This window comes from Rhinopithecus bieti, unplaced genomic scaffold (assembly GCF_001698545.2).
Source record: "Rhinopithecus bieti isolate Rb0 unplaced genomic scaffold, ASM169854v2 scaffold_15502, whole genome shotgun sequence".
NCBI classification, from domain to species: domain Eukaryota; kingdom Metazoa; phylum Chordata; class Mammalia; order Primates; family Cercopithecidae; genus Rhinopithecus; species Rhinopithecus bieti.
In genome coordinates, this window is record NW_016808208.1 from 252,365 (window position 1) to 270,512 (window position 18,148).

General features: G+C 33.4%; 1 protein-coding gene across 1 annotated transcript in view; it reads right to left on the reverse strand.

Moving 5' to 3' along the window:
• Positions 1–6,264: 6,264 nt before the first annotated feature.
• The window catches only part of TECRL (trans-2,3-enoyl-CoA reductase like), a 130,946-nt gene continuing 119,062 nt past the window's right edge, over positions 6,265–18,148 (reverse strand). Inside the window, exons 9-12 of the mRNA XM_017885777.1 lie at positions 17,772–17,780; positions 8,505–8,629; positions 8,076–8,121; positions 6,265–6,914 (exon numbers count right to left, since the gene is read on the reverse strand). Of these exons, the coding sequence (XP_017741266.1) occupies positions 6,787–6,914; positions 8,076–8,121; positions 8,505–8,629; positions 17,772–17,780 (308 nt within the window). The 3' untranslated portion in view covers positions 6,265–6,786. The remainder of the gene's footprint in view (positions 6,915–8,075; positions 8,122–8,504; positions 8,630–17,771; positions 17,781–18,148) is intronic.

Consider the following 18,148-nt stretch of genomic DNA (forward strand, 5'->3'; position numbering starts at 1 on the left):
CAGCCAAAAACTAAAAATATACACGTACAAACAGAATTCCTTTTTTTTTTTTTTTTTTTGAGACAGAGTTTCGCTCTTGTTGCCCAGGCTGTAGTACAGTGGCACAATCTCAGCTAACTGCAACTTCTGCCTCCCGGATAGAAGCGATACTCCTGCCTCAGTCTCTTGAGTAGCTGGGATTACAGGCATGCACTACCATGCCCGGCTAATTTTGTATTTTTAGTGTAGACGGGGTTTCTCCATACCTGTCAGGCTGATCTCGAATTCCTGACCTCAGGTGATCCACTTACCTTGGCCTCCCAAAGTGCTGGGATTACAGGCGTGAGCCACCGTGCCCAGTCCCGAATGCATTTTAAAAGTAACAACTAGAGGTAGAAAAGTAGAAACCGGAGGTAGAAAGGTTGGGCACTCGAAGCAGTTATGTGGTAATGGATGTGTAGCTGCAGCTGATGCATCTCTTTGTTTTGTTTTGTTTTGTTTTCTCTCTCCAGCCATTTTTTATGAAAATACTGGGAAAGACAAAGATGTGGCATTTTAAAACACTGGGTTTTTTGGCAAATTGTTTTGGGATGGAGAATTAAATCAAACAATTTTCCAAAAGTAACTACTAGAANCTTGGCCTCCCAAAGTGCTGGGATTACAGGCGTGAGCCACCGTGCCCAGTCCCGAATGCATTTTAAAAGTAACAACTAGAGGTAGAAAAAGTAGAAACCGGAGGTAGAAAGGTTGGGCACTCGAAGCAGTTATGTGGTAATGGATGTGTAGCTGCAGCTGATGCATCTCTTTGTTTTGTTTTGTTTTGTTTTTCTCTCTCCAGCCATTTTTTATGAAAATACTGGGAAAGACAAAGATGTGGCATTTTAAAAACACTGGGTTTTTTGGCAAATTGTTTTGGGATGGAGAATTAAATCAAACAATTTTTCCAAAAGTAACTACTAGAATAATAATTAAATTAAAGGGACTCTTGATTTTTTAAATATTATGATATCAAAATCTAGTATTAGAAAACTCTGAGGTTATTAAATCTCATACTTCTTATTATGCTCATAAATTTAAATATTTAAATTACTGGGTACTAGTCTTAAACTCCAAATGGGATGTGCAAAGCTATAGTCTGGCAAGAGACCTCCTGTTATGATATTTTTCCACTTTTGCTTGAGATTATTATCAATCTTTGTTTTAAGTGAGATTCATTTCCCAACCTGGTCCAATCTTTATTTCAGCAGTTTCATCTTCCTTAAGACCCTCTGAACTGACCTATCTTTGGATATGTACAATAATTATTAAACACCAAGAAAACCAATGGATAATCTGTGAAGATATCATGGGCATGAATTTACAGAACTATGCATTTATCTGAAGAAAGACTTATAACCAGTAATGGTGTATTTTAGTTTTAGAGTTTTGTTTCATTTGTTTTGTTTTAATAAATGACATATGCAGCAAAAGTCATAGAAAAGAAGAACAAATACATTCCAAGAAATTATAATAGAGAAAGGGCCTTAGGGAAGACTGAAAATGGGAATCAGATTCACAATTCCATGATTTTTAAAGAAGCATTTATAGGTTGAGGTTATGTCAATCCATTTATATCCAATGTAACCCAAAGAATAAAAGAACAAAATATGGATATAACTTAATATTGCTTTTAATACATATATTCTAATTGATTTTAATTAATTCTACTATTTTTTTCTAAACATTTATATATCTTTTTTCATATTAAAACTGTTTAGGATATGTAAGCCAGCCAGTCTTTGATTCCTGTATTTAAAAAATGAACTGATTTACACATTACAAGAATGCAAATTGTTGATTTGATTCTCATTCAAGGTTTACAGTGTCCTGAAGGAAGAGGACAATTTATGGTTTTGAAGGGAAAAACATGCATACGAAATTAGTTTGATGACAAATATAACTGTATTTCTTTAGGCACAATTACTGAAAAACACTTTTTGAGGACATTTGTCATCTAACAATTATTAATTTGGCAACAGTTACAACAAAACAACAAAAACTCGAGAATGTTTAAAAGAAATAAAAGAAGCAGAGTCATACTTCCAAGTGTCGAAAAGAAATATGGGATGGTTTGAGAAAAGCAAAAGTCTTCTTGTGATGAGGCTGACTAAAATGTCTCTCATCATAGGAAAAGTTTCACACTCAGAGCTGTTAATCTTATTTCATGTTCAAAGACATGCTTCCTATAAAGAATATTTAATTTAAGGGATAACAGAATAATTAAGCAAGTAAATATGCAATATTTCAATTAAAGTTAAACTTGTTTTGTCTCTTAAGCAAACTATCTAAAAAGTAGAGACAGGCTTGTACCTTTTTCCTCTCTCACTGATTGCCACATCTGAATCTCAATCTAAGAAACAAATCCATCAATATAGAGAGTATAAAATTTGCATGTGAAACAGAAGTATTTTAGAAATGTTCTCCAGTTAATATGGCTTATAATAGCATCAAATGCGTGCCTTTCACAGATGGCAAAACTTCTTGGCCGAACCCTGTATTACTTTTATGAAAATATCAAATACATACATACCTTATTAAATTAGAAATGAGGCCTATATGTCGCAAAGCATAGAATTTAAAAGTTGCTAATATTAGCATAATTTATCTTGACATAAAAATCACAACTGTTGAAAATACACACACAAGAATTGTAGAATTTGAGAATATATCTTTTATTTGTAGGATGAGAGTGTTAACTCTGAGAGAACATGGTATAACGAAACATATTTAGGACAGCATATTACTTAAACAAGTAACCATGGTACTAATTTTATTGTTAATTTATGTAGTGTATGTATATATTTTCTGCATTTAAAGTTTTCATTATTGTTTTCCTATGAATATGATCAAATTATGACATCTATTATAAATAAATGTCATATTTTATTTTTTGTTTTAATTTTATATTTAAATGTTTTATTTTTTATCTTCTTTCCCCACCAAACACACTGATATATAAATGTAATAAAGACACCTACAACTAATCTCTGCAGTGTTGAATGCTGTTCCTGCAAAATACTCCATAAGCTAAGATTAAGTTACTTAGATATGTGGCAAAAAAACCATGAATATGTGAGATTATAGAGATTTGTTTTATATTAAAAGAAATGCATAATTTTTTAGCCAGCAATGCAAACTTATTATTTATATAAACCTTATATATTAATTTAGAGAGTATCATTAAAGTTTGTAAGAGTGCACATTTACACACACACCCATATATATACGCATATGTGTACATCTTATGTATAGTAACTCCTAAAACCTATATATGAAGCTTAGGTTTTAAAGGCTAAAAACGTGTACATGGCTGCTGCAGGATTATACCTGTAGCATTAATATTGATAACAAGATGTTGTAAGTTTGTCAGGCTTTTTCTTTTGATGTCTTAGGCAGTGAGACCACCTGGAAATAAAAACGAGAAATACATTTAAAAAAGCACATTTCATAATGAATATATCCTTTAACTAAGGTATATCTGCCAACAGTAAGGGAATAACTGATATGAAAAAAATATGATGGAACAACTGGCATAAGGGAATGTAGCACAATGGGAAGAAAAATGTCTGTCATATAGATACCCTATACTTAAAGACTTTCTTCTAGTCCTACAAGAATGTGCAAATTTCCTAGGTTACTATTTGTCAGGATCCAGTTGCAAAAACAGAAACTATTCTTAGTCTTTCTGAAAAGGGACATTTATTACAAGTAGTTGATCATATAGCTGCATTGGGTATATATGATTTAATGCATTCACATTTCTTTTTAAGATAATTAAATGATATCATACAATTTAGTTGAATAGATATTAGGGAGTGAGAATTTTATTGTTATTGTTTTCTCCTTAGAAATTTTAATAGTATGCTTTGGGAATTATAAGGCTTTTAAAAGGGCTTTTTGTTATTTCTTTAGTGGCCACATATGTTAGTAATAAACAGTCCCTGCCCAGTGCATATAGACCTACTTTACAATATACTGTTTTATATATATATAGTCACATATGTATATATTTATATATTGTCATATATGCATATAATCTAAGAGCTTTAATGAACATATTTTATTACATATGTATAATCTGAGAATTGAAAATGCTCCATAGACTAACAAATCTAAAGAATCACAATTAAAAAATAAGAAGAAATTGAACATTTCTTATATGTATGTGTGTGTATATATATATATATATTTATTTTGAGACAGAGTCTCGCTCTGTCGCCCAGGCTGGAGTGCAGTGGCCGGATCTCAGTGGCCAGATCTCAGCTCACTGCAAGCTCCGCCTCCCGGGTTTACGCCATTCTCCTGCCTCAGCCTCCCGAGTAGTAGTTGGGACTACAGGCGCCCGACCCCTCGCCCGGCTAATTTTTTGTGTTTTTTAGTAGAGACGGGGTTTCACCGTGTTAGCCAGGATGGTCTCGATCTCCTGACCTTGTGATCCGCCCATCTCGGTGTCCCAAAGTGCTGGGATTACAGGCGTGAGCCACTGCACCCGGCCTCTTTTAAATATTTTAAATAATGTATACTTTGATTTATACAGGTCATCTCTTTGTCAAGTATATATGCATGCTCACATACAAACTCACACACACACGTGCACATAGGCTTTCAGAGAAGATAGGTATTTAAAGATTTAAAAATAAAACAAAATTTTCCACTCTTAATGTCCCCAAATTACCAATGTACTTTCGCTTTGCAAGTGCATACAATCCATTTGAAATATATATATACATATATTTGTGTATGTGTATATATATGTGTATATATGTGATACACATGTATATATGTAATATACACATATACACACATACAACAAATATTTTGAAATATATTTCAGAAGATGTATAAATATAATTTACATATAAATATGAACAGTATGTATTTCAAAATATATATTCAGAATGATTATCAAATAATGTACAGAAAATATTTTAATTGTAAATTCCAGTATGATAGCATACAATGTCTGTATTATTAATAAATAAGGTACACAACTAAATAAAAATATTATGCTTATAATATAGGCATAATTTCCACAAGAATTTGAACTAATGACATAATACCTATGACACATCTCACTAAAATTGAACAACAAAAGAATTAAATTATTGTCAAAATAATGTGGGGTTCAAGTAATTTAAATGTCAAAACTTTGAAAATATTTACTTTAAAATCAGATGCTTTTTAAATTAAATTTTATTTTTTAAGCCACATAAGAATTGAACATATTTGGGAGATACATAGTAATGTTTCAATACATATAATTTATAGTGATCAGATCAGATAAATTAGAGTATCCATGGTTTCAAACATTTATCATTTCTTTGTGTTGGGTACAAAATCTCCTTTTAGCTATTTGAAACTAAATAGAATATAATGTTCTTAACTATAGTCATCCTACAGTGATATAGAACACCAGAAATTATTCCTCCTACCAAGCTGTAACTTTGTATCCTTTAACAAATCTCTCTCTAGTCTCCCTTTGCTGCAGCTTTCCCAGCCTGTAATATCCTGTTTTATTTTTTACTTCTATGATATCAATTTTTTTAGCTTCCACATGCAATGTTTAACTTTCTGTTCCTGGCTTGTTTCATTTAACATATGCCCTCCAATTCCATCCATGTTGTCCTGAATGACAGGAATTCAGTTTTTATGGCTGCATAGTATTCTATTGTGTATATATACCATATTTTCTTTATCCATTCAACTGTTGTTGGACACCTAAGTTTCTTCTATATCCTGGCTATTGTGAATAGTGCTGCAGTAAACATAGGGTGCAAATGTCTCTTTAATATACAGATTTTCTTTTTCCAGTAATGGTATTGCTGGATCATATGATAGTTCTATTTGTAATTTTTGAAGAAACTCCATATTGTTCTCCACAGTGGCTGCTCTAGTTTACATTCCCACCAGCAGTGTCTAAGAGTTAATTTTTTTTTTCTCTGCATCTTCACTAATTTATTTTATTTTATTTTATTTTGAGACAGTCTCACTCTGTCACCCAGGCTGGAGTGTCTTGGTTTAATCATGGCTGTCTGTAGCCTTGAACTCCTAAGCTGGAGCAATCTTGAGTAACTGGGACTACCTACTGGCATGTGCCACCACACTCAGCTAATTTTTACTTCATAAAAGTGTTTTTTTAGAGACAGAATCTTCATATGCTTTTTAGAGACAGAGTCTCGATATATTACCCAGATCTCAAACTTCTGGACTCAAGCAATTCTCCTGCCTTGGCCTGTCAAAGTGTTAGGATTACAGACATGAACCACAACGACTGTCATATTTTTTGTCTTTTTGATAACAGTCACCCTAATTAGGATGAGATGATATCTCATTGTAGTTTTGATTTACATCTCCGTTATGAATGGTTAATGTTGAGTGTTTTAAAGATATACTTATTCGCCATGTATATGTCTTCTTCTGGGAAATGTCTGTTCAGTTCGCTTTTTCATTTTTTAATCAGGTTGTTTCTTTGTTGTGATATTTTGCCTTATGCAAATAATATTGTGAAATATTAATGAAGTAAGACAATTTTATTCAAGGACCAATTCCATGCAAATACATTCAGAGCTGCTTTTAGTTAATTGCATTTATAATTTATACTTTTTATCACCACGTGCATTACTCTGAATTTAGTGAAATTTTACTATATTTTTACTCAGTGTATATACTGTTGCTCATGAATTGTTGGAGTATAGTAATTAACTATCCTTAAGTCTTATTTATTGAATTTATATGTTGCCATTTTCTATAGGAGATTTTTTTTTTTTTTTACAATATGAATGGAATCATTGCTGATTTTCTATGAATATATGAACTGAATTTTCTCAGATAAATCTTATGTTTCTTTTGCGCCCACAAAGACATCTGGATACTCATCAGAAGTGTAAAAATTCCAACTAGAAGAAAAAAGAAATAATTATTATTTCTTTCTTATTTCTATCAAATAAGTTATATTAGGAAAAAGATCACTAGCATGTTTAGCTTTTAAGATGTTTCCCAAATGTTGCATAATTTCTTATCAATTTTCATTATTCATAACCATTCCTAGCAACAGCTGATCAATATTGCATGAATGAGTAAACACAGAAAATACATTACAAAATTAAAAATGAATCTACATATTTTACATACCACAACCACAAAATACACACAAATAAGGATTTATTTTTGTATTTAAAAATGTTCAATAATNCATCTGGATACTCATCAGAAGTGTAAAATTCCAACTAGAAGAAAAAAGAAATAATTATTATTTCTTTCTTATTTCTATCAAATAAGTTATATTAGGAAAAGATCACTAGCATGTTTAGCTTTTAAGATGTTTCCCAAATGTTGCATAATTTCTTATCAATTTTCATTATTCATAACCATTCCTAGCAACAGCCGATCAATATTACATGAATGAGTAAACACAGAAAATACATTACAAAATTAAAATGAATCTACATATTTTACATACCACAACCACAAAATACACACAAATAAGGATTTATTTTGTATTTAAAATGTTCAATAATAGTTGCCTATATGCATGTAATATTCCTCTACATGCATATAATAAACTAAATTAATTGTGATTCAAAACTTTTGTACAATATAACAAAATGGATAAAATGGATATTACATATGTCCTTCTACTAAATGGAAATCATGCAATTCAGCTTCTTAGTGTGTGTTAAAATGCTCAATATTCAAGATGAACTCTCATACACCCCAACTCTTCCTTTGAAGACAAAACACATACACATGCCTGTGCATATGCACAAGAAGAAGTTTCAAGTGAAATGCATTGTTATCAAAACTTCTTCTAAATAAAACTTCATTGATTAATAAATACATTTGGATTATAATTCTTGGCTTGGATTAAGCAACAATTGTACATAGATAAAGAGCAAAAGTACTTCAATATATTTTAATACTGCTAAAAATCAAACTCAATATGAAATTATAAAATTTTTTTGCAAACATGCTATACTTTAATACTATAATAACTTTTTCTCAGAAACCGTTTCTTCTAAAGATGCATTTATTTGATTGTCATTAAATCTAGGTCTTACCTGGCAGTGTTTGTGTCATGACTGTGAAACTAATCCATGATCCAATCTGTTATATTAAAACTTAAATTAGCACATACATAAATGTAATCTAGTAATTTCTTCACTTGAGGCTTTGAATAGGTAATTTTAAGACTTAAAATATTAGAAAACTTATAGATAGGAATACATTTTCAAAAAATAATAATTTAATATTTTCATATAAAGTCATAAGCAATCTCATAAAATGGGATCATATTTATAAGAAAATGAAAGACTGTTTAATATTTGAAAAAATTGTGATTGAAATGTCCTTTTTTTATACCATGATCTATAGATAAGACTTCTCCATTTTCTTGTATATATTAATTTATAATACATGTAAATACATAAGCACATTCATTTAGTATATCATGAATAGGATTCAAGTATTTACATACATAAATAACATACCTCATAGGTGTAGTTAGGACATGAAACCAGGAAAAACATCCATGTGAAGGGGTTATAATTTGGACTTGGGAAACAGGCATTGTTTCCTTTTGCAAAGGAAAGTAAAATGTCAATGATGCTACATCCTGCAAATCTGATCATATGCTTATTATATAATACGAAGTCCCCAAAATGACTGTGTACCACATGAAATGTCATCATATATTTATAGCAACCTATTTCACAAACTACTCAGAAGAGACCCAGCTTTAAATGTTATAACCTTTTGACTCAAATAAAATAGCTGTCATTTTCATACCATGTCTACAGTTACGTTGCTGTAACATTGCAGAGAACATAAGGATAATTAATTCTTTAAGATCTTAAATATATATAAATTATTTTTACATTACAATAGTTGAAATAGTACTACATACTGAAATTATAACGCGTGTTTTAACATTTGCCCACCTCTTCACATTCCCCTTTGCTATCAAAGAAGATATATTTGTTTGAGATTATTAAATACCTCAAGATTCCTTGTATTAAATTGGTGATAATCATAAGGAATTTTATAAAGATGTCATTTATACCAGAAAAGTATGCAAACCTCTCATAAAATGATTACATTTAATATCAGTATAGTTAATATTCTGAGATACCACATTTCTGTTCAGCAATCAGGATTGATATTTACATCTCTCATTATCCTTCACATATTGTCACTTTATTTTTGTTAATTATTTTCCCCTTTCAATTGTTTTAAGAAACATTTTAGATAACAAGTTTTAATGATTTCAAGTTGAACTTGGAGCTGTGACATTTGTAAAAGTCAATATGAATTATAAAATTACTGTTTTATTCTCCATACCAAGATTTAATCAGATAACAAATCAGCTAAACTCTTTTACTTATAACTCTAAAGTCATAATAAAATGTCAGTGTGTTGTTTTCAAAATTGTAGCAATTGCTGAAATATTAAAGTTAAAAATTATGCTAAGTATTGTGCAGATTTTACAACTGTTCATACAAATAAATATCTAGGTCTTTTGACATTACTTTTTTTTTTACAGTATTTATGTAGACACCTTTGTGTCATGTCCATATATTAATAAAATAAAGATAATTGAGGAATCTACCCAGGTTATAGTCACTGAATTTCAGAGGCAGAAGGTTCAGGGAATAGTCTGCTTTAGAGCCTGTAGTTTATGAGTGTTCAGCCCCTAGAGGTGTGGAATGATCAAGGGTCTGCAAATCTACATTTTTTCCAGATCTAGTTTGTAGATTAAATAGTGGATATGCCTTATGACACAGAAAAATATATGTATATAGATAATACAGTTTCAAGTATACACAGTTGCTATTAACTGTAATATTAAATAAGTTTAGGAGTTACTAATTTAATACTTACATTCTTCATAAATGTTCTCTCAACCTATAGTTATTATAGTAGAGCTTCTATTAAATTAAAGTTAGGAGGTTTTTTGTATTAAAATGCTGTGCCACCAGGTTCTTCTTTAGGCATATAAGGTTTATTCCATTGCTTCAGGGAGTGCTACTGGGAGAGAACCTTTAACTTTTGTATTCCCTATAGTTGGAAACAATCTCACCCAAGGTCACACTGACTGATTTAGCCTTAATATGGTATTTGATCAATATTGAAAATTGATTAACTCAATTCAGGAGAACATGGATTTTTCATTCCAGTTTTAGAATGTCCCATGCAATCACTGGAGACTTGTTGAGACTATATTGCTCTCAATTTCCTACCTAAATATGATTTATTTCTTCTATCCATAAAAACCACTCCTTAACAATCTTCTTGAGTATTAATCTCCATCACGGCATTTGCATTGCAGAAAACCCAGCTTAGATAGTTGGCACCAGGAATGGCCCAAAAAGTAGACGTGGGAGTGGCATTTTAGAGTTGAATGACTTACCAAAAGGCCTGCAATGCGTACTCCATAGCTGATGGTAGGTGCAGACAGATAGCTACAGGTACAGGGTAGCAATCCAAGTGTAAAAACCTTTTACTACTTGGATATTGTTATGTTATAGTGGTTGAAAACAATATTCTATCTGGTCTACTATTACAAGTGTGATTGAATGGCTCGACAAAGACATCTAAAACAAACTGATACTTGGCAATTAAAAGGCAGTTGTGAAAGTTAGAGGTCCACCTAGATAGTGTGCAAAGAGACCTGAAGAAGGCAAAAAAGCTGAGGAATAAATCCAGGTAGTCAAACTCCAAAGAATATCCAACTCCAATCCAGTGCAAATCTGTTAAGTCAAGTTTGTTTACCACACAATCTTGGAATGTCTAGGTTTTCATAAACTCCTTGATCCTGCAGAGGTGGCCCACTCTTCCCTATGAAAGTTGAGCACAACCTTCCTTAAAAGCAATACAGAAGGCACTACACTGCAAGAAAATCCCCTTGAAAATCTCCCCTCTCTTTTCTTCTAGCCACTACAACTAGGGTTATATCACAATATAAACTACCTGAGGTTGTTCTGGGGATGATAGAGAAAAAAAAAAAGATAATGTCCCAAAGGAGCTGCAGAACCTAGCCAGCATAAACCAACAAAATATAGGAGAATACACATGGGATTGGAATCTGAGGATGTTTGAAGGGTAAAGTGTAAACTTGAATAAAGGTTTGTTTATGTTTTTAGAGCACTGTCCTGGAATATAGGAGTAAATATCCTGCTAAGATTGTACAAACACACTACTAATATGTACCTGGAAGCATGAACAAAGCAATGGCCCACAATAAGCACGAAGAAATGTTAGAATTTCCATGGCAGGCTGGGAAAGAAGGTGCTAAGTGCCTTAGAGAAATAGGAACCCTAGAGCAGATAGTCTATGCAAGACTGAAAAGAGAGGACTTCTTTCTATACAAGGAATTTTTCCCCATTTCATGGTCTCAGGATTTTTTTTAATGTTCCATGGGAGAGCCAATACGATACATCACTTTTCAAAAATACGAGGAATATGGTAGTAAAAGGAATACCATCATTACTAAGATTCGTGTTGACTTTTTGCTGTATCAGGCTGACTGAAGTGAAGTCATCTTAGAACTGAGATGACTAGTAGTGAATGGGATTAAAGGACACTTCCTCACACCACTCCCTAGAAAATCAAGGCAGTTCCAATTACAGCACTTAATTTTTCCTGAGCCAAAATGAGTGACCCGTTCATAGGAGGCTTGACCCGCAGAAAGTTATGTTTGACTAATAGAACACAATGTCCCTAGAAGCTAGACAGCTGAATATCCAACAATGCTATTGCTAAATTTAGACAAATGCAATAAATTATAGATGAATAGTTAAGAGATTTGATACAGCTGGTGCAATGTCAGATCTACTATTCCTTTCCCAGTATTGGAATGTGAATCAGCTCTAAGACTCCAAACTCACTGATGGAAGAATAGCCTGGGAGAAAAGGTATTGTAACACCAAAACAAATGCACATCATAATGATTTCAGTGATCTTTACTAAAAGGACTTTATTGATTCAGGGAACCATATACCAGAAAAAAGTGTCATTTTCACATTTTAAGTACGGTTAGACAAAGTGGGTTCACAAAGGTGGTAATTTATCCAGATCATAAATAAATAATAATTGGAATATGTATACTTTGTAGTTTGCACAATATCTACATTTGCTGAAGCTTTCTTCGAACTGTCATATCCTCCAAGAAAATGTCCTTGACTAAAGGGAACTGCCTTACAAGGTCTTTTTCTTCCCCAGGTAGGCACACATCCAACTTATCTGTCTCCAGCCACTCCAACTCTTGACACCACTACAGGGTTATTCTAGCTTCAGATACCCAATAGAGTTGACTAAGACCATTCTTGTGACTACACCACAGCTCAACTTCCCCTTTGGCATAGTTCTCATTCCTTGCGTCTTTTCCATAATTCCTAATAACCTTCTTTTATACCAATTTCTGCCACCTGAGAATATGACTCATGACACTTTGTACAATCAATATTAAATGGTTCCCTTCTAGACATAAACCATGCCTAAAGCACATCTAATAGATATTACAACAAACTTCAAGTAATATGTAAGTGAGGGAATAAAAATTCAAGAGTAGGAGATGCCAATTTAGAGCTGACACAGGAACTGATAAAGATTTTATGTAAGGAAAAATAATGCATTGAGTATGCAGTCATTAATAATTCATAATCAGAAGATGAGAGCTCAATTTGAGAAAAGATTTGGGATCTGATAGATCAGAACCCTGGATAGGGAGAAATTGAATACAATTATCCGAAAATAGTTGAGGCCAGAGGTTATCATCTTGGAGGACATTTTTTTTATTATTATTATTATACTTTAAGTTCTAGGGTACATGTGCATAACTTGCAGGTTTGTTACATATGTATACTTGTGCCATGTTGGTGTGCTGCACTCATCAACTCGTCAGCACCCATTAATTCGTCATTTATATCAGGTATAACTCCGAATGCAATCCCTCCCCCCTCCCCCCTCCCCATGATAGGCCTCTTCCCGAGTCCAAGTGATCTCATTGGTCAGTTCTCACCTGTGAGTGAAAACATGCGGTGTTTGGTTTTCTGTTCTTGTGTGTGATGTTTGCTAAGAATGATGGTCCAGCTGCATCCATTGTCCCTACAAAAGGAGCAAACTCATCCTTTTTTAATGGGCTGCATAGTATTCCATGGGTGTATATGTGCCACATTTTCTTAATCCAGTCTGTCACAGATGGACATTTGGGTTGATCCAAGTTCGTTTGCTATTGTGGAATAGGTGCCCGCAATAAAAAAATACGTGTGCATGTGGTCTTTATAGCAGCGATGATTTATAATCCTTGGGTTTATACCTAGGTAGTGGGATGGGGCTGGGGTCATATTAATTAGTTCCGGATCGCTTGAGGATTTGCATACTCTTTTCCATAATGGTTGAACTTAGTTTACAACTCCCCACCAACAGTGTAAAAGTGGTTCCTATTTCCTCCACATCCCTCTCCAACACCTGGTTGTTTCCTGACTTTTTGATGATTGCCATTCTAACGTGTGAGATGGTATCTCATTGTGGTTTGATTTGCATTTCCCCCCCTCTGAATGGTGAGTGATGATGAGCATTTTTTATGTGGTCTGTGGCTGTATAAATGTCTTCTTGGAGAAATGTCTGTTCATATCGTTTGCCCCACTTTCTTGATGAGGTTGGTTTGTTTTTTCTTGAAATTGTTGAGTTCTTGTAGGTTCTGGATATCAGCCCCTTTGTCAGATGATAGACGTAAGATTGCAAAAATTTCTCCCATCTGTTAAGGTTGGCCTGTTTCCTCTGATGGTTAGTTCTTTTTGCTGTGCAGGAAAGCTTTTAGTTTAATTAGGGATCCGATTTGTCAATTTTCAGTGAAATAAAAGAGGACACAAACAAATGGAAGAACATACCATGCTCATGGATAGGAAGAATCAATATCGTGAAAATGGCCATACTGCCCAAGTTATTTATAGATTTTCAATGGCCATCCCATCAAGCTACCATGAGTTTCTTCACAGAATTGGAAAAATGGCCTTTAAAAGTTCATGGTGGAACCAAAAAGAGCCCGCATTGCCAAGACAATCCTAAGCCAAAAGAACAAAGCTGGAGGCATCCACACTACCTGACCTTCAAACTATACCTACAAGGCTACATAACCAAAAAGGGCATTGGTACTGGCACCCAAAACAGAGAATAGGACCAATGGAACAGAAACCAGAGCCTCAGAATAATACCACACATCTACAGCCATCTGATTCTATATGATAAAACCTGAGAGAAACAAGAAAATGGGGGAAAGGATTCCCTATTTTAATAAATGGTGCTGGGAAAAAATGGGCTAGCCATAGTAGGGAAAGCTGAAACTGGATCCTTTCCTACTCCTTATATGAAAATTAAATTCCAAGATGGATAGAGACTAAATGTTAGACAATTTTACCATAAAAACCTAGAAGAAAATCTAGGGAGTACCATTCAGGAACATAGGCATGGGCAAGGGGACTTCATGTCTAAAAACCACCAGAAGAGCACACGGCAGGCAAAGGCGATTGTTTCTAAGGAAAAGAAAATGATGCCCAGAGACAGAGAGGGAAGGCATCATGTGGAAGCTTAGAAGGGAAGGGAAGGAAGGAAACATGTTCTGGCATTCAAGGAATGTAGAAAACAAGGATGTTAGAGGATGAGAAGACACAATGAAAAACCACCTGTTCCCAGAACACACTTTTTTTTTTTTTAAGAGATTTCAGTAACCTCATCTGTAAAACACTATGTTATTTTTCTTCAAGGTCAATTCACACATTTAATAATTAATGTAAATCAATCAGCATTTACATGATACCTCTGTGTGAATAAACTAGAAAGTGTTTTTGTTTGCAGACAAAAACTAACCCACCACAAAGAAAACAAAACAAAATGTAGAGAACACACATACAGAATTACCAAAGAATGTAACCATTAAGAAATCCCAAAACTGAAAATTGATATGAAAAAAATATATATATAATACAAAATAAGAGTTGACAGTACTCAAGAAATTGTGGACAAAGAAGAAACTTTCCCAGTAATATGAAATACATTTTCATTTGCTTATGGATGTAACATTCAATAGAACAGAGGATATTAAGCAGATGAAACGAATAGCCAAAAAAAAAAAGGGACAAAGATAGTTAAAGAGAAAGTGATGGAGAAGCTAGAGACAGAAGAAGGAACATTGGTACAGTGTAACTCCCCTCACACTCCACAATGTAATAAAACTATTTTTAAAATTGTAATTTGAGGAAATGTTTTAGAACTTAAAAAAACAAAACAAAACAAAAAACAAACACACAAAAAAAAACATGGATTAACCTACTAGAAGAGTACCCAGTGATCCTGGGGAAATTGGTTGCGAATTATCAACCCTTAGACACTCCCTCAGAATTCATAGATTTTTATAATAAACAAAGTCACCTGTGTCTTGAAGCAAATAAAAACATCATTTAACAAAAGAGAGAGAATTAGATTGGCATCTGATTCCGCAAGAGCAATATACAAAGCAAGATAAAGAGTGAACATTAAAAGAGGGCGGCCTTCTTACATGAAAAATTTCAAAATTCCTGGATGACTTAAAATTTTCATTTTCAAATGGTGAGACCATATTCTAGATAAATGAAGAAGCTTGAGTCGATTACATTGCTAGTCACCTAGCTAAGACTAAAATCCGTGATATTCAAACATTGGCAATGCTAGCATTTTATTAGATTATATTGTGTTTTGCTTCTCTACTAAAAAAATTAGACTCTCAGATATTTTTCACTTGTGGTTCACGTGCATCCAAAGAAAATTCAATGTATCTATGAATTTGGATCAGATAAAAATGGCATTCAACCTCTTAATGAAATATAGGCTTCACTCCATTGCAAATGAGGACCACAAACTACGAGAGCATTGGCCTTACGTGTAATTTTTTCCACCAAGATGAAGCACAGATATTTTTAAGTCACAGTACACTTCTTTTTAAATCTGCATATACGTAATTTATAATCAATACTCAAAAGTTGAGTACTCATCACAATGTTGTATAATGTTGTAATAACAAACATATGCTTATATTCTAGTTTTTTCATATATTCACAATTGTTTTAATATAATAAATTTCCTTTATAATTATATGTATTTTATTTTATGTGACAATTATTCTGGAAAATGTTTTATATGTTTCACTAGCCTGCCAGAAGTGTGGAAGGCAAGAAAATGTTAAGAAATTCAGGTTGATGTTGAAACATAATTGAAGAGTCAAATATGCCTTTATGTTTTCAGTTGAATTATTAATAGCAATTAGTCCAATGATAAACAAATGTTTCTCATTTTTATTTGAATTTACAATTATATTATATAGGGTAAGCAGTTGGGAATCCCTACGTATAATTGAGCCTAAATGAGATGACTGATTTACCAAAAATATCTTTAAATAATGGAGACACTGTAAACTTTTTCAAATATATAGGTGAGTATAAAAGCAATTGAGTTTTTGCATTGTTGGAATTTGCTGTTTTATATTGGAATACATTATTAAATAAATGTGATTATGCTATGCAACATTTTAATTGGCATTTCTCACTTTATTTTTTTTTTGCTAATGAGTTATCACTTGCTGGTATTTTTTGTTTATTTTAGTCTACGGAAATGATGTTAGACAAAAAGCAAATTCGAGCAATTTTCTTTAAGAGTTCAAAAGGGCCATGGGCCAGGCACAGTGGTTCACGTCTGTAATCTCAGCACTTTGGGAGGCCAAGGCAGGCAGATCACCTGAGGTCAGGAGTTTGAGACCAGCCTGGCCAACATGGTGAAACTCTGTCTCTACTAAAAATACAAAATTAGCCAGGCATGATGATATGCGCCTGTAATCCCAGCTGCTCAGGAGACTGAGGCAGGAAAATCGCTTGAACCCGGGAAGGCAGAACTTGCAGTGAGACAAGATCATGCCATTGCACTCCAGCCTGGGCTATAAGAGAGAGATTCCTTTAAAAAAAAAAAAAAAAAAAATACAAAATGGGTCATGAAGCAGTGGAGACAACTCACAACATCAACAAGACATTTCTCCCAGGAACTGCCAATGAACACACAATGCAGTAGTGTTTCAAGAAGTTTGGTGAGAGCCTTGAAGATGAGGAACATAGTGACTGGCCATCAGAAGTTGACGGCCAATTGAGATGAATTACCAAAGCTGATCCTCTTACAACTACAGGAGAAGTTGCCAAAGAACTCAGTATTGACCATTCTACAGTCCTTTGGCATTTGAAGCAAATTGGAAATGTGAGAAAGCTTGATAAGTCAGTTCCTCATAAGCGGATCAAAAATATTAAAAAAAAATCATTCGGAAGTGTTGTCTTTCCTTATTCTATGTAAGAACAATGAACCATTTCTTGATTGGAACTTGACGTGCAACAAAACGTGGATTTTATACAACTGGTGATGACCAGCTCAGTACTTGGACTGAGCAGAAACTCCAAAGCACTTCCCAAAGCCAAATTTGCCCCCTCAAAAAAAGGCCATGGTCACTGTTTGGTGTTCTGCTGCCAGTCTGATCCACCACAGCTTTCTGAATCCTAGCAAAACCAGTATGATTGAGAAATATGTTCAGTAAATCAATGAGATACATTGAAAACTTCAATGTCTGCAGCCAACACTGGTCAACAGAAAGGACCCAATTCTTCTCCATGACAGTGTCTGACTGTACATCGCACAATTAATACTTCAAGAGTTGAATGAATTGGGTTACAAAGTTTTGCCTCATCCACCATATTCGCCTGACCTCTCACTAACTGACTACCACTTCTTCAAGCATCTGGACAATGTTTTGTAGGGAAAATGCTTCCACGATCAGCAGGGGGCAGAAAATGCTTTTCAAGCGTTCATTGAATCCTGAAGCATGGATTTTCATGCTACAGGAATAAACTATTTCTCATTGGCAAAAATGTGTTGATTATAATGGTTCCTATTTTGATTAATAAAGATGTGTATGAGACTAGTTACAATGATTTAAAATTCATGGTCCAAAACCACAGTTACTTATGCACAAAACTAAATATACTACTAACTTTGAAATGTTCTCCCAGGCATTGATATTCCAGTGCCATTGTGTTTTTCAATGAAAGATTACCATTATTACAAAAAA